The sequence below is a fragment of the Aquarana catesbeiana genome, linkage group LG12, assembly GCF_042186555.1.
Source record: "Aquarana catesbeiana isolate 2022-GZ linkage group LG12, ASM4218655v1, whole genome shotgun sequence".
Classification (NCBI taxonomy): Eukaryota; Metazoa; Chordata; class Amphibia; order Anura; family Ranidae; genus Aquarana; species Aquarana catesbeiana.
The window spans coordinates 105,550,923-105,566,275 of NC_133335.1; the positions used below are offsets into that span (position 1 = coordinate 105,550,923).

A 15,353-nucleotide genomic window follows, 5' to 3' on the forward strand; every position below is an offset into this window, starting at 1 on the left:
CAAATCCGAGGACAAAGTGCCACGCATGCTCAGAATAAATAAAGAGATGAAAGCTATTGGCCACTGCCCAGTTTATAGTCCCGACGTACGTGTTTTACGTCACTGCGTTTAGAACGATCGGATTTTCCAACAACTTTGTGTGACCGTGTGTATGCAAGACAAGTTTGAGCCAACATTCGTCGGAAAAAATCCTAGGATTTCGTTGTCGGAATATCCGAACAAAGTCCGACCGTGTGTACGGGGCATTAGATCGGGCCCTCTCCTGGCACAGCTGGTGACTGCCCTGGTTTGCAGCCTCAGCTATGCCAGTGTGACTGGTGTAGGAAATGTTGCATAGTCATCTTCTATTTCTGCTATTTGCGTTATAGCTTGGGTATAGGTGAACTTGGAGTTCCTCCTAAACCTGGATATGCATGCAGTAAGGAGCATTCTAGCGTGTTTTTTAAACGCTTCCCACACAGTCAGAGGAGTGGGACTAACCTATCTGTGTCTGGAAGTATGGTTAACCAAAAGGGTTCAAACTCCAATTCAGGGGGGGGATTGTCAAAAGACGTCAGTTCAACCCAGTAGGAAGAGTGGTCAGAGAGTAATCCGGGGCCGAATCCGGCGTTATGCAGTCTGGGAGTCAAAGTACCGGATATCCAAACGTGGTCTATGCGGGACATGGTAGAGTGAGAACTAGAGAAGCAGGAGTAGGCTTGACGATTTGGGTAGAGATGTCGCCAGGTATCCACCAAGTCAAAACCTGTCATCAGTCAGCTGAACCTAGTGTCATGATTTTGGCATAGGTGGTTGTGAGCTTTGTCCCAGGCAATCAAGGGAAGGATTGGTCACCATATTGAAGTCTCCCAACCATATTGCGGCCCTCTGATTTTTAAGGAAGGAAAACACTGCAGTACGCTTCAGTTTATCACCTAATCCACAGACATTCCATGCCAGGAACTTTAACCTAGCCATAAGCATAGCATAAGCCCTCATGCACACGGACGTTTTTACAGCCGCGTTTTTTACAGCTTAAAAACGCCTGTCTATGTTAGTCTATGGATTCATGCCCACCTAGACGTTTTTGAGCTGCAAATAGCCTAGGCGTTTTTAAGCTGTAAAAAAAACCCAGGACCAGTGCGTTCCGAGGAGCGGCGCTAGAGCTGTAAAAACGCGAAACGCGGAAAAACGCGGAAAAACGCGCAAAAACGCGACCGCTGCGTTTTTTCGCGTTTTTTTAACTCCGGCGTTTTTTGGTTAAAAAGAGATGATTGGACACTGTAATCTCTGTAAAAACAGGAATTTCCTGTCTGGACATTAGATTACCCAAGAGTCCTTTGCACAGCCGTGTGACTGTGGTGATTTTGGCTTCAAGATGGCTAGTGCTAGTGCAGTCTCTCAAGTGGAATTAATAAATGCGGTACAGGCCCATCCAGAACTGTGGGATGTGGCACATCCACTGCATGGAGACCACATCCGGAAGGTGAAAGCCTGGGAGGACATATGTGCTGCGATTACCCCTGGCTGGGAACAAATCAGAAATGCGGGAAGAAAGGAGATAAGTAAGTCTATTTTCCTTGAATGCATGATCTGTTTGTGTGTAATGTAAATGAAGATTGCATATTTAACCCTTTGTTTTCCATGTTATTTTAGGCAAAATTATGCAGCGGCGCTGGAAGTCCCTACGTGACCGTGTCAGGAGGGACCTCACGGACGAAGACAAGGCGGCACGTAGCGGAGCACCAGCGCCAACCAAAAAACAACATGTTTACCACACCAATCTCCAATTCCTCAGGCAAAATATGCAGAGCCATACCAGACCGTAAGTTTTTTTCATATATTTGCCTATGTACATTGCTTTTCAGGCAGTATGTTCCATGGCTATTGTAACCACTTTCCGAACGCCACATGTACATATTCGTCGGCAGAATGGCACGGCAGCACAAATGGGCGTACCTGTACGTCCCTTTTAAGTTGCCGCCTTGGCGGCGCGCTTTCCCATTTTGAGGTCCATGAGTCCGACAGCGGGTCCTGCGGACTCAATGTCCGCGGGCACACCGGCGATCGTCTCAGGGAGAGGAAGAGGTCAATGCCAGTGTAATTTTTACAGTATGTCATTGCAATTTTAATCGCACTGATCGCTGTAAAAATGACAATTTTTCCAAAAATGTGTCCAAATTGTCCAATGTGTCGGCCGTATTGTCGCAGTCATGCTAAAAATCGCTGATCTTCCCCATTACTAATTAAAAAAAATTTGCAATCATTGCAATTTTAATCGCACTGATCGCTGTAAAAATGACAATTTTTCCAAAAATGTGTCCAAATTGTCCAATGTGTCGGCCGTATTGTCGCAGTCATGCTAAAAATCGCTGATCTTCCCCATTACTAATTTAAAAAAATTTGCAATCATTGCAATTTTAATCGCACTGATCGCTGTAAAAATGACAATTTTTCCAAAAATGTGTCCAAATTGTCCAATGTGTCGGCCGTATTGTCGCAGTCATGCTAAAAATCGCTGATCTTCCCCATTACTAATAAAAAAAAATGGTCCAGGCTAAAGTAGTTACGTTTATACAATTTGTATTGTTTGCAGGACAACTTCAAATTTTAGACTCGGAGAGGTCGATGAGGAAGATACAGAGCTTCAGAGACCAAACAGTCCAATGACCACCTCTGGATCTCCACGACCGATCAGCGAGGGAGGTGTTGAGGGCACAGATGAGGTAACTGCTTCGGTCTGCCTGTCTATCTCATTGTCTGTCTGTCCATGTACATGTCAATGTAAACATTTTTGTTCTTTTGCAGGAATCGAGGGCTGTGGAAACACCGTCTCCTGGCAGTTTTCAAAGTGGAGAGCAGCGCGGTCGTGGCGGTGTTCGTGGCCGTGGGCGTGGACGTCAGGCGAGGGGCGGCTATAATCCCGAGGCTGATGACAGGGTGCTAGCACTGCTGCAGGAAGTGCGGCAGGAGAGGCGCAGTATGGATGCCCTTTTAGACCCCAATAACCCACGCGCCTGCTTCTGCCGCAGCCTTTACCACATCCTGGAGGACATTGGGGGAGACCAAGAGAAACTTTGTATGGATCGCATGTACGCTATTGCAATGCAATACAGACATGCAAAATTGAGTGGCGGGCCACCTCCATGCGATCCATATAATGTTTCTCATGATCCCCCAATGGCCCCTGGGACCTCAGCAGTGCTAGCACCCCACTCTCACTATCAGCCCCCTCCTCAACGCCAACCACCACCTATGCCGTCCCAGACCTCATACCATAGCCTGCAAGCGTATGCTGATTTTCCACCTTCCACCTCCCATTTTCAGCCCTCATACCCTCTACCCCGCTACCAGCAGGATTTTGGGAGTGATCGCCAGGCCCAACCATTACCCCGTCCCCAATCCCCACATCCCCAATGCAATCAACCATCCACCACCACCTATCACCAGTTGTGATCCCCAAATAAAATCTTTTTTTTCTTGAAATACCAGTTGTGATCCCAATCCTTTATTTAATTTTTTATTTTTTTTGAAAAGTCTTTTATATGATGCACAACAGCACTCCTTTGCACTCTGCTTGCCCTGAAGGCAGAGTGCAAAGGACTCTATCGTACTCTACCTTCGGACAAGCGTAAGCTTGCTCTTTTTTGGGCTTAGCCTAGGCTTACCCCGAAGGCAGAGTCAAATTGACTTGTAGAACAATCGTTGACAAATGGACCAAAAAATAACAAACTTCAATTTTGAAATGCTTTATTTCAAAAAACACAAGACGGCAAAGGTAGATGTATTGCAAATATTTTTTAGATATAATCATTCTGCCATGATACCTCTCCATCAGGGGATTCAAAAAATTCTGCAAATTGGTTTCGAATGCTCATGACACGTGCAGTTGAACGCAAGTCCATAAATTGAACCCTCTGAAGTTGTCTAATGGGCTCCTGTTCAACATTATTTCTGTCACTGTCCCGCAGAAAATTGTGCAGAACGCAGCATGCCAGGACGACTTGAATGGCGTTGTCAACATCCAATTGCATACTTGTCAGCAAAACTCGCCATTTGGCCGTGCACACCCCGAATGCACATTCAACAACACGGCGTGCACGGCTGAGCCGATAATTGAAAATTTTTTGTTGTCGGCTGAGACCAGTGCCACTGTATGGCCTCATTAGATTTTCAGCCAGTCCAAAGGCCTCATCTGCCACCATGACTAATGGCAAGCTGGGTTCTTCAGTGCAGGGTAGAGGCCTGCTTTCAGGAATATTGAGTCGTCCCTCATGTAGACGACGTCCGAAGGCCGACTCGCGGAATATGCGGGCATCACCTTGGCTTCCATATGCTCCCACATCTACAAACAGAAATTTGAGGTGTGCATCGGACAATGCCAGGAGGACCACCGAAAAATATTTTTTGTAATTAAAATATGAAGATCCAGAGTGGGGAGGCTTCTTCACCCTGATGTGTTTCCCATCAAGGGCTCCTATACAATTTGGGAACTGAGTTTTTTCCCAAAAAGTGTCCACAACTGATTCCCAGATGTCTTCGGTTGGCTCTGGCATTACAACGTTATGCAATTCCTCCCATATTGCCACACATGTTTCCTTTATTATTTTTGAGACCGTTGAGAGGCCAAGGAGGAAGTAGTGATGCAAGGAAGCATAACTTTGTCCCGTGGCAAGGAACCTAAGATAACATAATAAATTTAGTTATTGAAAGAGTAAAGCATAAACATAAGTCCTAACCCTACCCTTAAACCTAACCCTATCTCCTAACCCTAACCCCTAACCCTAACTCCTAACCCTAACCCCTAACCCTAAACCCTAAACCCTAACCCCTAACCATAACCCCTAACCCTAACCCTAACTCTTAACCCCTAACTCCTAACCCTAACTCCTAACCCCTAACCCTAACCCCTAACCCTAACCCCTAACCCTAACTCCCTAACCCTAACCCTAACCCCTAACCCTAACTCTAACCCCTAACCCTAACTCCTAACCCTAACCCTAACTCCTAACCCTAACCCTAACCCCTAACCCTAACCCCTAACCCTAACTCCTAACCCTAAACCCTAACCCCTCCTCCCATATGTGTATTCACTTACCTGAGTGTCACTAGCATCCGTTCCTCCGGTGACACAGAGCTACGCATCACAGTGTCCATCCTTGTGAGCCTTGGCCTGAGCCTCTCCAACAGGTCATCAAAGAGCGGCACTGACATCCTTGTAAAGTTGAAGAACTTTGTTGGATATGAGCGCAGTTGGGAATAAATATTGCCAAAGTACCCCGTAGAAAACCCATTGGATACCATTGGATGCACCCAAAATCGACGCCTGCTGCTTCTCTCCTCCTCCTGTCTCATTCTCCGCTGCCTCCGCAACACAATCAGAAGGATTGCCTCATCGATCTTTTGCATGACAGGATCCATATTTCTCAGAAAAATACTGAAAAATACTGAAATATACTGAAAACTCTGAAACACTCTGAAACACTCTCTCCTCTCTCTCTCTCCTACCAAAATGGCACCGACACATGTTCATTAACATATTTTCTTTGGTTTCTGTGGCATTGTGGGAAATTTGGGAGTGTATATAGCTGAGAGATGTGTTTTTCATTAAAAAACGCTACTTAGCGCTAACGCGGAAAAACGCGCAAAAACGCGCAAAACCGCTAATGCAAAACGCGGTAAAAATTTTTTAACGCCGGTTTTTCCAGGCGTCGAACCTAGCTTTACAGCTCGTTTTTTAAAACGTCCATGTGCATGAGGACTAACAGAACAATTGGGCCGGGTAGGCGCACACACCTCAATCATGCATTAAGTATTTTTATATTTGTATGTGTCTGGTAGTGACATTTCATGTCCTAATTTTAACAACATTTTTATTTTTTATTTACAACGAATACCATGTGCTATACTATCATCTTCTTTAATCATATCATGGGCCGAATGGCTCAGAGATTCAGGAAGATATGACGTTTGTTTTAATGTTATGGTTTATGTACATGAACATTTGATTAAGTATATGTTTCAATTGCCCGGGCTTGTCTTCCGGATGTGGCCAGTCATGAAGATGAGGCTTGGCTTCGGCCGGCCCTATTTGGAAGAGGGGCGGGTGGTGGTGAGGAATATTGGCTATGCATCCGCCTTTTTCCTGCCTATAACAACTGAAAATGAGGGTTGACTTATTTTCATCAATATGGTCGCCACATGAGAAAGAGGCTTGGTTGCTTTCTCGTAGGTACTTAGGGTGATGGCTCAGTGCGTCGCCCGTGCCCTTTGTCAGGGCGGAGCTACACATTGACGTCACCATGCTTTACGTGACCCCGGAAGCACGGGTGTTCGTATTGTATTTCGATTGCCGGCAAAATCTTTTTTTTAACTTTTTGTATTTGTATTCTGAACCTTTTTTATGAATAAACCTTATAGTGTTTAAGGATAATACATTATTGGAGCTCCTTTTTTATACTTCTATACAGCCTGTTCCAGTCCGAAAGAGTGTACTGGTTTCTCATCAGGAGGAGAGCCCCTCTACACATTGGATGGAAAAACGGCGTAAGGAGGGAGAAGGACGCTAGGAGTCTGGAAGTACTGGCATCTTGGATCGACCAGAGACCCCGCAGAGGGCTATTTCTGCAGGCGATAATGACCTCGCTACTGACATCCACTACATCTGGTAAGGGTCTCCATCATCTTTGGTGTATGTCCTAAGGAGAGGCTTATCCCTCATCCCCTAAGTGGTGGTGGAATCAACCTGTAGTTTTCATCTGCAGTGTTTTTTTCCCCTTTTCTTTTTATATTTTTGGAATTGGACTCAGTGCTTATCATATGTGAATTATACACACATTGTTTCACTTATATATATATTTTTTTGCACTATATGAATTTTGTATGTGGACTTTTTGCAATTGCCTTTTTTCACTGGTATGGATAGGTATAGTCCTTCATAATTTATTTGCTCACTCACGTAGTGTTATTCTGTGTATTGGGTTTTTGAACACACATATTAATTTAAGATTGTTACAATATTAGCATGACCATCTTCCTTTATATAAGTTATTATTTCATATTTTCACATTTCTGATTTTTTGTGTTTCCGAATTTTAAAATTTTCAAATTTCCGAATCTTCGGATTTTCGAATTTCCAAAATTTCTAATTTCCGGATTTTCGAATTTCGTAAATTTGAAATCCGTAAATTCGTAAATTCTGAATTTGCGAATATTCTGAAAAATTTGTTAAACGGGTTTTCGAAGGATATTTCAGAATTTGATGAAATTTGTTAAAAAACTAATTTGGTATTAAACGTATTGCACATGTTTAATGTTAAATAGGCTTCTTCTCCTGTTCCTGATGGGCAAAAGGCATTCTAATCCCATGCATATAATTTCCGGTACTGCTCCTCGGGTTTTCCCACTGGGGTGCCATGTCTTCCCCCCACAACTCCCTAGCCAGACACCTGGCAGTGGTTTCCATTTGGAGGAGCTATCTTAGATTGGTATATAGCTGATTTGGAAGTATTGTTCTAATTATGGACAGCTACTGTATATGTATAAATCATCTCCTCCTTTCCCTTGTTTTGAGGGAATTTTTTAAAATACTCTATAAAGCTGTTTTTTGGTTTGCAAATTTTACAATGGGCATCTTCTCAAGAAGTGTGGTTGTCACGAAACGTGTTGCGCTAAAGGATGTACCCATCATTATGTTTTGTTAAAAACTTGGAAGAGTGGAACCTGTATATGTATCATTATATAAATATTATGTTGATGTTATGCCGATTCACGGTAGTGTTTACAAATGAGCCTGCTGTTTAAAATATTTTATATGAATAAGAAAATTTTAAATCTATCGCTTCATAAATCTTTTTATGCAAATATTGTACCTCATTTAAAGTCCCATGGAAAATGTTTTTAGTTCTTTGTATATGCAACCAGGGGATGGAGACATGACATTATAAGGCACCAGCACACATAAATATTATATAATTTTAAAAGGTCTATTTTCCACTATTGTTTGTGTGTGTGTGTGTGTGTGGGGGGGGGGGGGGGGGATGTCTGTGGGGTATCTTTATTCATACACGATTCATTTAAGGTTTTATCAAACACACCAAGTTATGAAAATGGGCAGCATGCACATGTTCCTGTAAATGGTAGGAGAACAGGTACTGGGGTACCATGTGGAGGTTCAGTCTCCAAGTGCACCTCTCTGCAAGGCAGCCATTTATGGTTCACAATATTTATGTTGATAATTTATATACATTGATGGGCTCTTTTGGAAGGTTGTTCTTTAAGTCGATATTAGTATACATGAGGGATTGCTTGGTAATCAGTTATTCAACCATCTATAATTTTTTCGTGTATAGCTTGTGATTTAAAATTTTGTAAAAATAAACATATCTTTCACGGAAATAATGCTCCAGCATTATAGATTTTTTGGTTGCACTATTAGGAATTGGGTCTGTAGAAGGCCAGCGAACAGGCCTTACTTTTGATGTCTCTATCCACATTGCATATAAATGCAAAAGGAGCAATTTACAAACAGCCAACCACAGTGTAAGCCTAGCATTGATTTGTACAGGCTTCCTGTCTGTAGCTGCTTACAAACCTGCCGAAATATGCTAATCTGGGTAGTGTACAACCCTTGCCAGATGTGTGAATGCACCTGAAGTGCTACATCTCACTTTGGTAACCCAGAAAACAAGGGAAGGCCTAAAAAAAGGTTACTGAGGCTATTTTGCATGACATGATAGTTTAAGACGGTACTTACTGCAGTCCTGTGAATAGTGACGACTGACAGAAAAGCTGAATGTTGGCGAAGAAGGGCTGGTAGATTTTATTGGGGCAGAGCTGATGGCACTGGATACAACACAGGAGGCTGGGACATGTTTAGCTCGCAGATCAATACTTGGACTTGTTGGCTCATCTGTGAAGAAAGCAGAGTTTAAGTAAGATGGGTATTCAGCAGTCAAAACACTAAGGAAATGAGGAGAATTGATAAATATTTGCACCTAAAATCAATATTCTCACCCCACAGTTCAAGCAAATGTAAAATGTGAAGGAAAAAAAACATTTAAAAGTGCTCATCAGCATACATCCCTCTAAAGCCCCAGGTCCAGACGGATTTTCAGGTCATTACTATAGAAAATATCAAGAGATCCTTACACCCCACTTATGCTCTTATTCTAACGACCTGAGACGGAGTAACAAAATTCCCAGACATGAGAATGCAGCATACTTACATATTTTACCAAAACCGGGAAAGGACCATGGGGACTGCTCCAACTATCGCCCAATTTCCTTGATTAACACAGATTTAAAAATAATGACAAAAGCACTAGCCCTTAGATTAAACTCTTTCCTCTCACAATATATTCATCCTGACCAGGCAGGCTTCGTCCCGAACCGCCAGGCATCGGATCAGACTCGCAGGATAATAAATCTAATTTCAGCTATCCAATCTGATTGGGACTGCAAGGGACCTAGAAGGGGCATGCTGCTTTCATTGGACATCCAGAAGGCGTTTGACTCCCTGTCATAGGACTACTTATTTGACGTGCTACGTTGACTTGGGTTTGGAGAGCGCTTTCTGGCTCTCCTTCAGATGCTGTATGAAGCCCCGACAGCATAATTGAAACTCAGGGGATACTCTTCCCAACCCCTTGATATTAAGAGGGGAACTAGGCAGGAATGCCCATTATCCCCACTGTTATTCGCTCTAGCAATAGAGCCACTGGCGATAAAGATTCGGGCTTGCCCGGACGTCAAGGGCATCGTTTGTGGGGACAGAGAACATAAGTGTTTACTGTTTGCTGATGACCTCCTGCTGGCTCTGTCATCACCATTTACTTCCCTCCCCAATCTCAATACTATTTTACAACCGTTCTCTGAAATCTCGGGTCTAAAAATCAACCACAGCAAATCCAGAGCGCTGAGTCTCTCCTTACAGAGCTCCACCCAGAAAACTCTAGAACAATCCTATCAATTTCTATGGGAGGCAGAAGCTCTTTCATATTTAGGAATACGACTAACTCTGTTTATACAAACCCTATACAAACATAACTACACCGCATTGTTCAAACGGCTTATTGAGGATCTAGCCAGATGGCAGATTCACCCCCCATCGTGGTTCGGGGCAGACTACACTAAATAAAAATGAATATATTACCCAAGGTCTTATACCTGTTTCGCACTATACCCGTGTCATTAGTTTGATCTGAATTACACATTTTTCAAATAAAGATACTACAGTTTATATGGGGTGACAAGAGGCCTAGGGTGAACAACGGTACAATGTACACTCCAAAACAGAAGGGGGGGCTTGGCCTGCCTGATTTACAGAAATACTTTTATGCGGCCCAGTTGGCCCAACTCACCAAGTTTCACTCTCAACAACCTCAAGCACTATAGATGACCATGGAATCATATTCCTGTCACCCCAAACAAGTTTCCCATATTATGTGGCTCCCAATGAAAGAGAGACCAATTATATTATGTCCTACTTTCTCCTTTTTACTAGATATTTGGGATAGGCTCTCAAGGACGCAGAAATTCCAATCACCCCATAATTCGCTAGCACCTCTATTGAGAAATAGAGAATTCACCCCGGGCCTCAGTCCCCCCACATTCGAATGATGGACCAACAAGGGCCTAATACGGATAGCAGATCTTTGTGACCACAAAGGCATGCTATCTAAAAAGATTCTGATAGAAAAATATCAAATGCCTGATACTGAAAACTACAGACTCACCCAAATACATCATTATATACAAACCTTGTCACACAAGGGAGATTTAGCGACAATAACTCCAATGGAACACTTATGTCGACAATATGACAGACTCAGGGGGCATATACAGTGGCTTGCGAAAGTATTCGGCCCCTTAAACTTTTCAACCTTTTGCCACATTTCAGGCTTCAAACATAAAGATATAAAATTTTAATTTTTTGTGAAGAATCACCAACAAGTGGGACACAATTGTGAAGTGGAACGAAATCTATTGGATATTTTAAACTTTTTTAGCAATTAAAAAACTGAAAAGTGGTGCGTGCAAAATTATTCGGCCCCTTTACTTTCAGTGCAGCAAACTCACTCCAGAAGTTCAGCGAGGATCTCTGAATGATCCAATGTTGTCCTAAATGACTAATGGTGATAAATAGAATACACCTGTGTGTAATCAAGTCTCTGTATAAATGCACCTGCTCTGTGATAGTCTCAGGGTTCTGTTGAAAGCGCAGAGAGCATCATGAAGACCAAGGAACACACCAGGCAGGTCCGTAATACTGTTGTGGAGAAGTTTAAAGCCGGATTTGGATACAAAAAGATTTCTCAGGCTTTAAACAACCCAAGGAGCACTGTGCAAGCGATCATTTTGAAATGGAAGGAGTATCAGACCACTGCAAATCTACCAAGACCTGGCTGTCCCTCTAAACTTTCAGCTCAAACAAGGAGAAGACTGATCAGAGATGCAGCCAAGAGGCCCATGATCACTCTGGATGAACTGCAGAGAACTACAGCTGAGGTGGGAGAGTCTGTCCATAGGACAACAATCAGTCGTACACTGCACAAATCTGGCCTTTATGGAAGAGTGGCAAGAAGAAAGCCATTTCTCAAAGATATCCATAAAAAGTCTCGTCTAAAGTTTGCCACAAGCCACCTGGGAGACACACCAAATATGTGGAAGAAGGTGCTCTGGTCCGATGAAACCAAAATCAAACTTTTTGGCCACAATGCAAAACGATATGTTTGGCGTAAAAGCAACACAGCTCATCACACTCAACACACCATCCCCACTGTCAAACATGGTGGTGGCAGCATCATGGTTTGGGCCTGCTTTTCTTCAGCAGGGACAGGGAAGATGGTTAAAATTGAGGGGAAGATGGATGCAGCCAAAAACAGGACCATTCTGGATGAAAACCTGTTGGAGTCTGCAAAAGACCTGAAACTGGGACGGAGATTTATCTTCCAACAAGACAATGATCCCAAACATACAGCAAAATCTACAAAGGAATGGTTCACAAATAAACGTATCCAGGTGTTAGAATGGCCAAGTCAAAGTCCAGACCTGAATCCAATCGAGAATCTGTGGAAAGAGCTGAAAACTGCTGTTCACAAACGCTCTCCATCCAACCTCACTGAGCTCGAGCTGTTTTGCAAGGAAGAATGGGCAAGAATTTCAGTCTCTCGATGTGCAAAACTGATAGAGACATACCCCAAGTGACTTGCAGCTGTAATCAAAAGAGTTGGAAGCCTGATCCCCGGCCCAATTCTTTCACCTGTCACCTTCTCACCTTTACACCACACAACACCATTATGCCTGTTTTTTTTTTTTTTATCACTTCTTCCTCATTTTATTGGTCACCATATGCAATCCTCTTTACTCTTTGCACACAGCAATTTAACACTATGTTATTTTTCACATCCTTCACCAGTCACTCCCTTTTGTCATCACTATCTTTCCATTATTACCCTCATCTTTTTATGTTTCACTTCCCATGTGTGGTAATCTAGGTTACCTTACTGCTTTATAATATACATCTTATGCTTATTACCCCCGTCATCTTGTTAGCTCCCCCAGGTCGCCGTGGGAGATCATCTTCGGGCGTGGGGGCCTTGCGCCTGGGGTCTGTTGGGACCTGGGTAAGCAGATTCGCCCCCCTTTTTTTCCCCCACAATTTTGTATTACCTTTTTGTAAATGTTGATGCTGGAATATAAATTGTATTCACTATGTATCTTGGTAAACTTCATTGTATGTCTTCTATTTGTCAGGTTCAGACTGCCTAGTCAGAATAAATCATCTCTAGATTCCCTCCTGACGAAGCGGCTTATGTCCGCGAAACTAGTCGAGGAATATGATATCTGAGATTTTGTGTTGTACTGTACATTAATGATTCCACTGATGATATACCTGTACTTTTATTATGTTTTATTTTATTACCATTGTTTTGTCCTTTGCATCAATAAAAACAATTATAACTTTTATTACCGCCGTTATATACTCTATATTGTTACCTATTATTATTGTACTGGAATAGTCCAATATGCCCCTATTTTTTGGTCGCCTGACCGGGGATCAGGCTTCCAACTCTTTTGATTATTGATTTCTGGATGATGGTACTTATGTATTATTGCTGCTTCAACATTTCATCATAGAGGCCACTCAACTAATCGACTTGCAGCTGTAATCGCAGCAAAAGGTGGCTCTACAAAGTATTAACGCAAGGGGGGCGAATAATTTTGCACGCCCCACTTTTCATTTTTTTATTAGTTAAAAAAGTTTCAAAAATCCAAAAGATTTCATTCCACTTCACAATTGTGTCCCACTTGTTGGTGATTCTTCACAAAAAATAAAAATTTTATATCTTTATGTTTGAAGCCTGAAATGTGGCAAAAGGTTGAAAAGTTCAAGGGGGCCGAATACTTTCGCAAGCCACTGTATCTGCTATATATACAATTTTGACACATATCTTTGTAAAACTGAACTATATGACTCAATGGGAACAGGATTTTCAAGAAACTCTAGATCTTGAGGAGTGGCACTCGATATCAGAGGCAGTATCTCGGTCGCTCACCAATACCTCCGTTATAGAGGCCAACTATAAGGTTTTATTGAGATGGTACATGGTACCGGCCAGACTGGCCACCTTTGTGCCCGGAGCCACCCCGGGGTGCTTTCGTGGATGCGGCCAAGTGGGTACAGTTTATCACATATGGTGGACATGCCCCAAGGTCCGAAGATTTTGGATCAGGGTCTATAACTTTATATATACCCTCACCCAGATTAATTTGGTGAAGTCTGCGAAGCATGCACTCCTGGGTGGCAGGGTAGCTGAAGCCTCAAAAAAACCATAGAAGACTTCTTACATTTATATTCATATCAGCCAAAATCACGATAGCGAGAAACTGGAGGTCTGCAGCCCTACTATTTGATCAACTCAGACACAAAATGTCATGGCTTATGTTAAATGAAAGATTGACAGCAATTGTACAGGATAAGATGAAGTTGTTTAACAAAATATGGGACCCATGGATCAGATACCTAACTAATGATCCCAGGACGATCAAAAATCAGAACCCTTCTTGAAGGGCAAGCCAAGGAGCGTGGAGCCCTCCCACTCCCCACCCCACCCCTCTCCTCCCTAACTCCCCTTCCAAGTTCTACCCTCTACTAACGTAGAGTCCCCCCCACCCTCCTTTTATTTTTGATCTACCTCTTTACCTCCCTCAGCAAGGCACTGAACTACTGAGGTCGGGATGGCACCCCCCTGCGATCTGGAAGGCCAAACTCCCCCAATAGAGGGATGGTGAGCTGAAGTTTCCCAGTGGGTGGGACGTATTCCGAGACCTACGATATAGGCCGCAGTAAGAGAGTTAATGCTTACAGTTGAGAAATCTTTGCAGGATATGATATATACGCCATAATACTAGAATAAACAAAGTACAGTTTATACTGAGACAAGATAATAAGCCTCAAACACTAAAGGAGGATTCCTTACATATATTGCATTGTATGTATAAAGTATTGAGGATACTGTACAATACTCAACGTGATGCAGAGATTTGTCACTTGCTTTGTAAAAACTTTAATAAAAATCATTGAAACATAAAAAGTGCTCATCAGAAGCATTTAATTGGTGCTTCCTTATAGACCCTGCAATTTTGGAAATTCAGATATGTTTAGCTGACCCTTTTGTTAGTTTTTATTATCTTCCAGCAGAGCAAACAAAAATTAAGGGTTGCTTGTTAAAAAAAAAAAATTTGGATCATAGAAATCTGACAAGTGCTATATACTATTAGCTGTTAGCATACTCTACTGCCATAACAAGAAGCCTGTGAGAACACCTTCCTCTCCTGACATAATTAATTGTGTTTTCAAAAAGACTGAGTGTAAATTTAGAGTACCAAAGATAAAAGCATGTTCCTTTGTTACAGAGACCAGTGATTTGTCAGGAAATGAAAGTGAACCAGCAGTTTGTCTGTGCATGGCAAAGCAAAAGGTTTCACCTTCCTTTCACCTCCCAACTTCTCCATTTAGCTACTGGCAATATAGCGAAGGGGACTCCTGCCACCTTCAAGAGGTATTAAACCCCAAACTAAAAATGTGTTATATTGCAGCTTACCAATCATTAGATGTGGTAGCTTCAGGGCTGTGTCTTGGCCTAGGCCTAGGGCAGTACTTTGCGGGGGGCGGCGGCTCTTTTTATCCGCCCCCCCCCCTGCACGAAAACCCCTCGAACCCGTCCTCCCCACGTCCCGCTCACATACAGCCTCCCGCAGTGTCAGTATCATTGGCCAATGGCCATACAGTGGTGCACACACATAGCACTGGTGGAGGCGGAGCCTAAAGCTCCACCTACCCACCTCCATACGGCATCATTGCATGCTCT

The 15,353-nt window shown here is 42.9% G+C and overlaps 1 protein-coding gene across 1 annotated transcript in view; it reads right to left on the bottom strand.

The window, feature by feature from the left end:
* ARHGAP23 (Rho GTPase activating protein 23) overlaps nt 1-15,353 on the bottom strand; it is a 529,546-nt gene that overhangs the window by 270,648 nt on the left and 243,545 nt on the right. Inside the window, exon 8 of the mRNA XM_073608262.1 lies at nt 8,735-8,890. Coding sequence (XP_073464363.1) covers nt 8,735-8,890 — 156 coding nt within the window. The remainder of the gene's footprint in view (nt 1-8,734; nt 8,891-15,353) is intronic.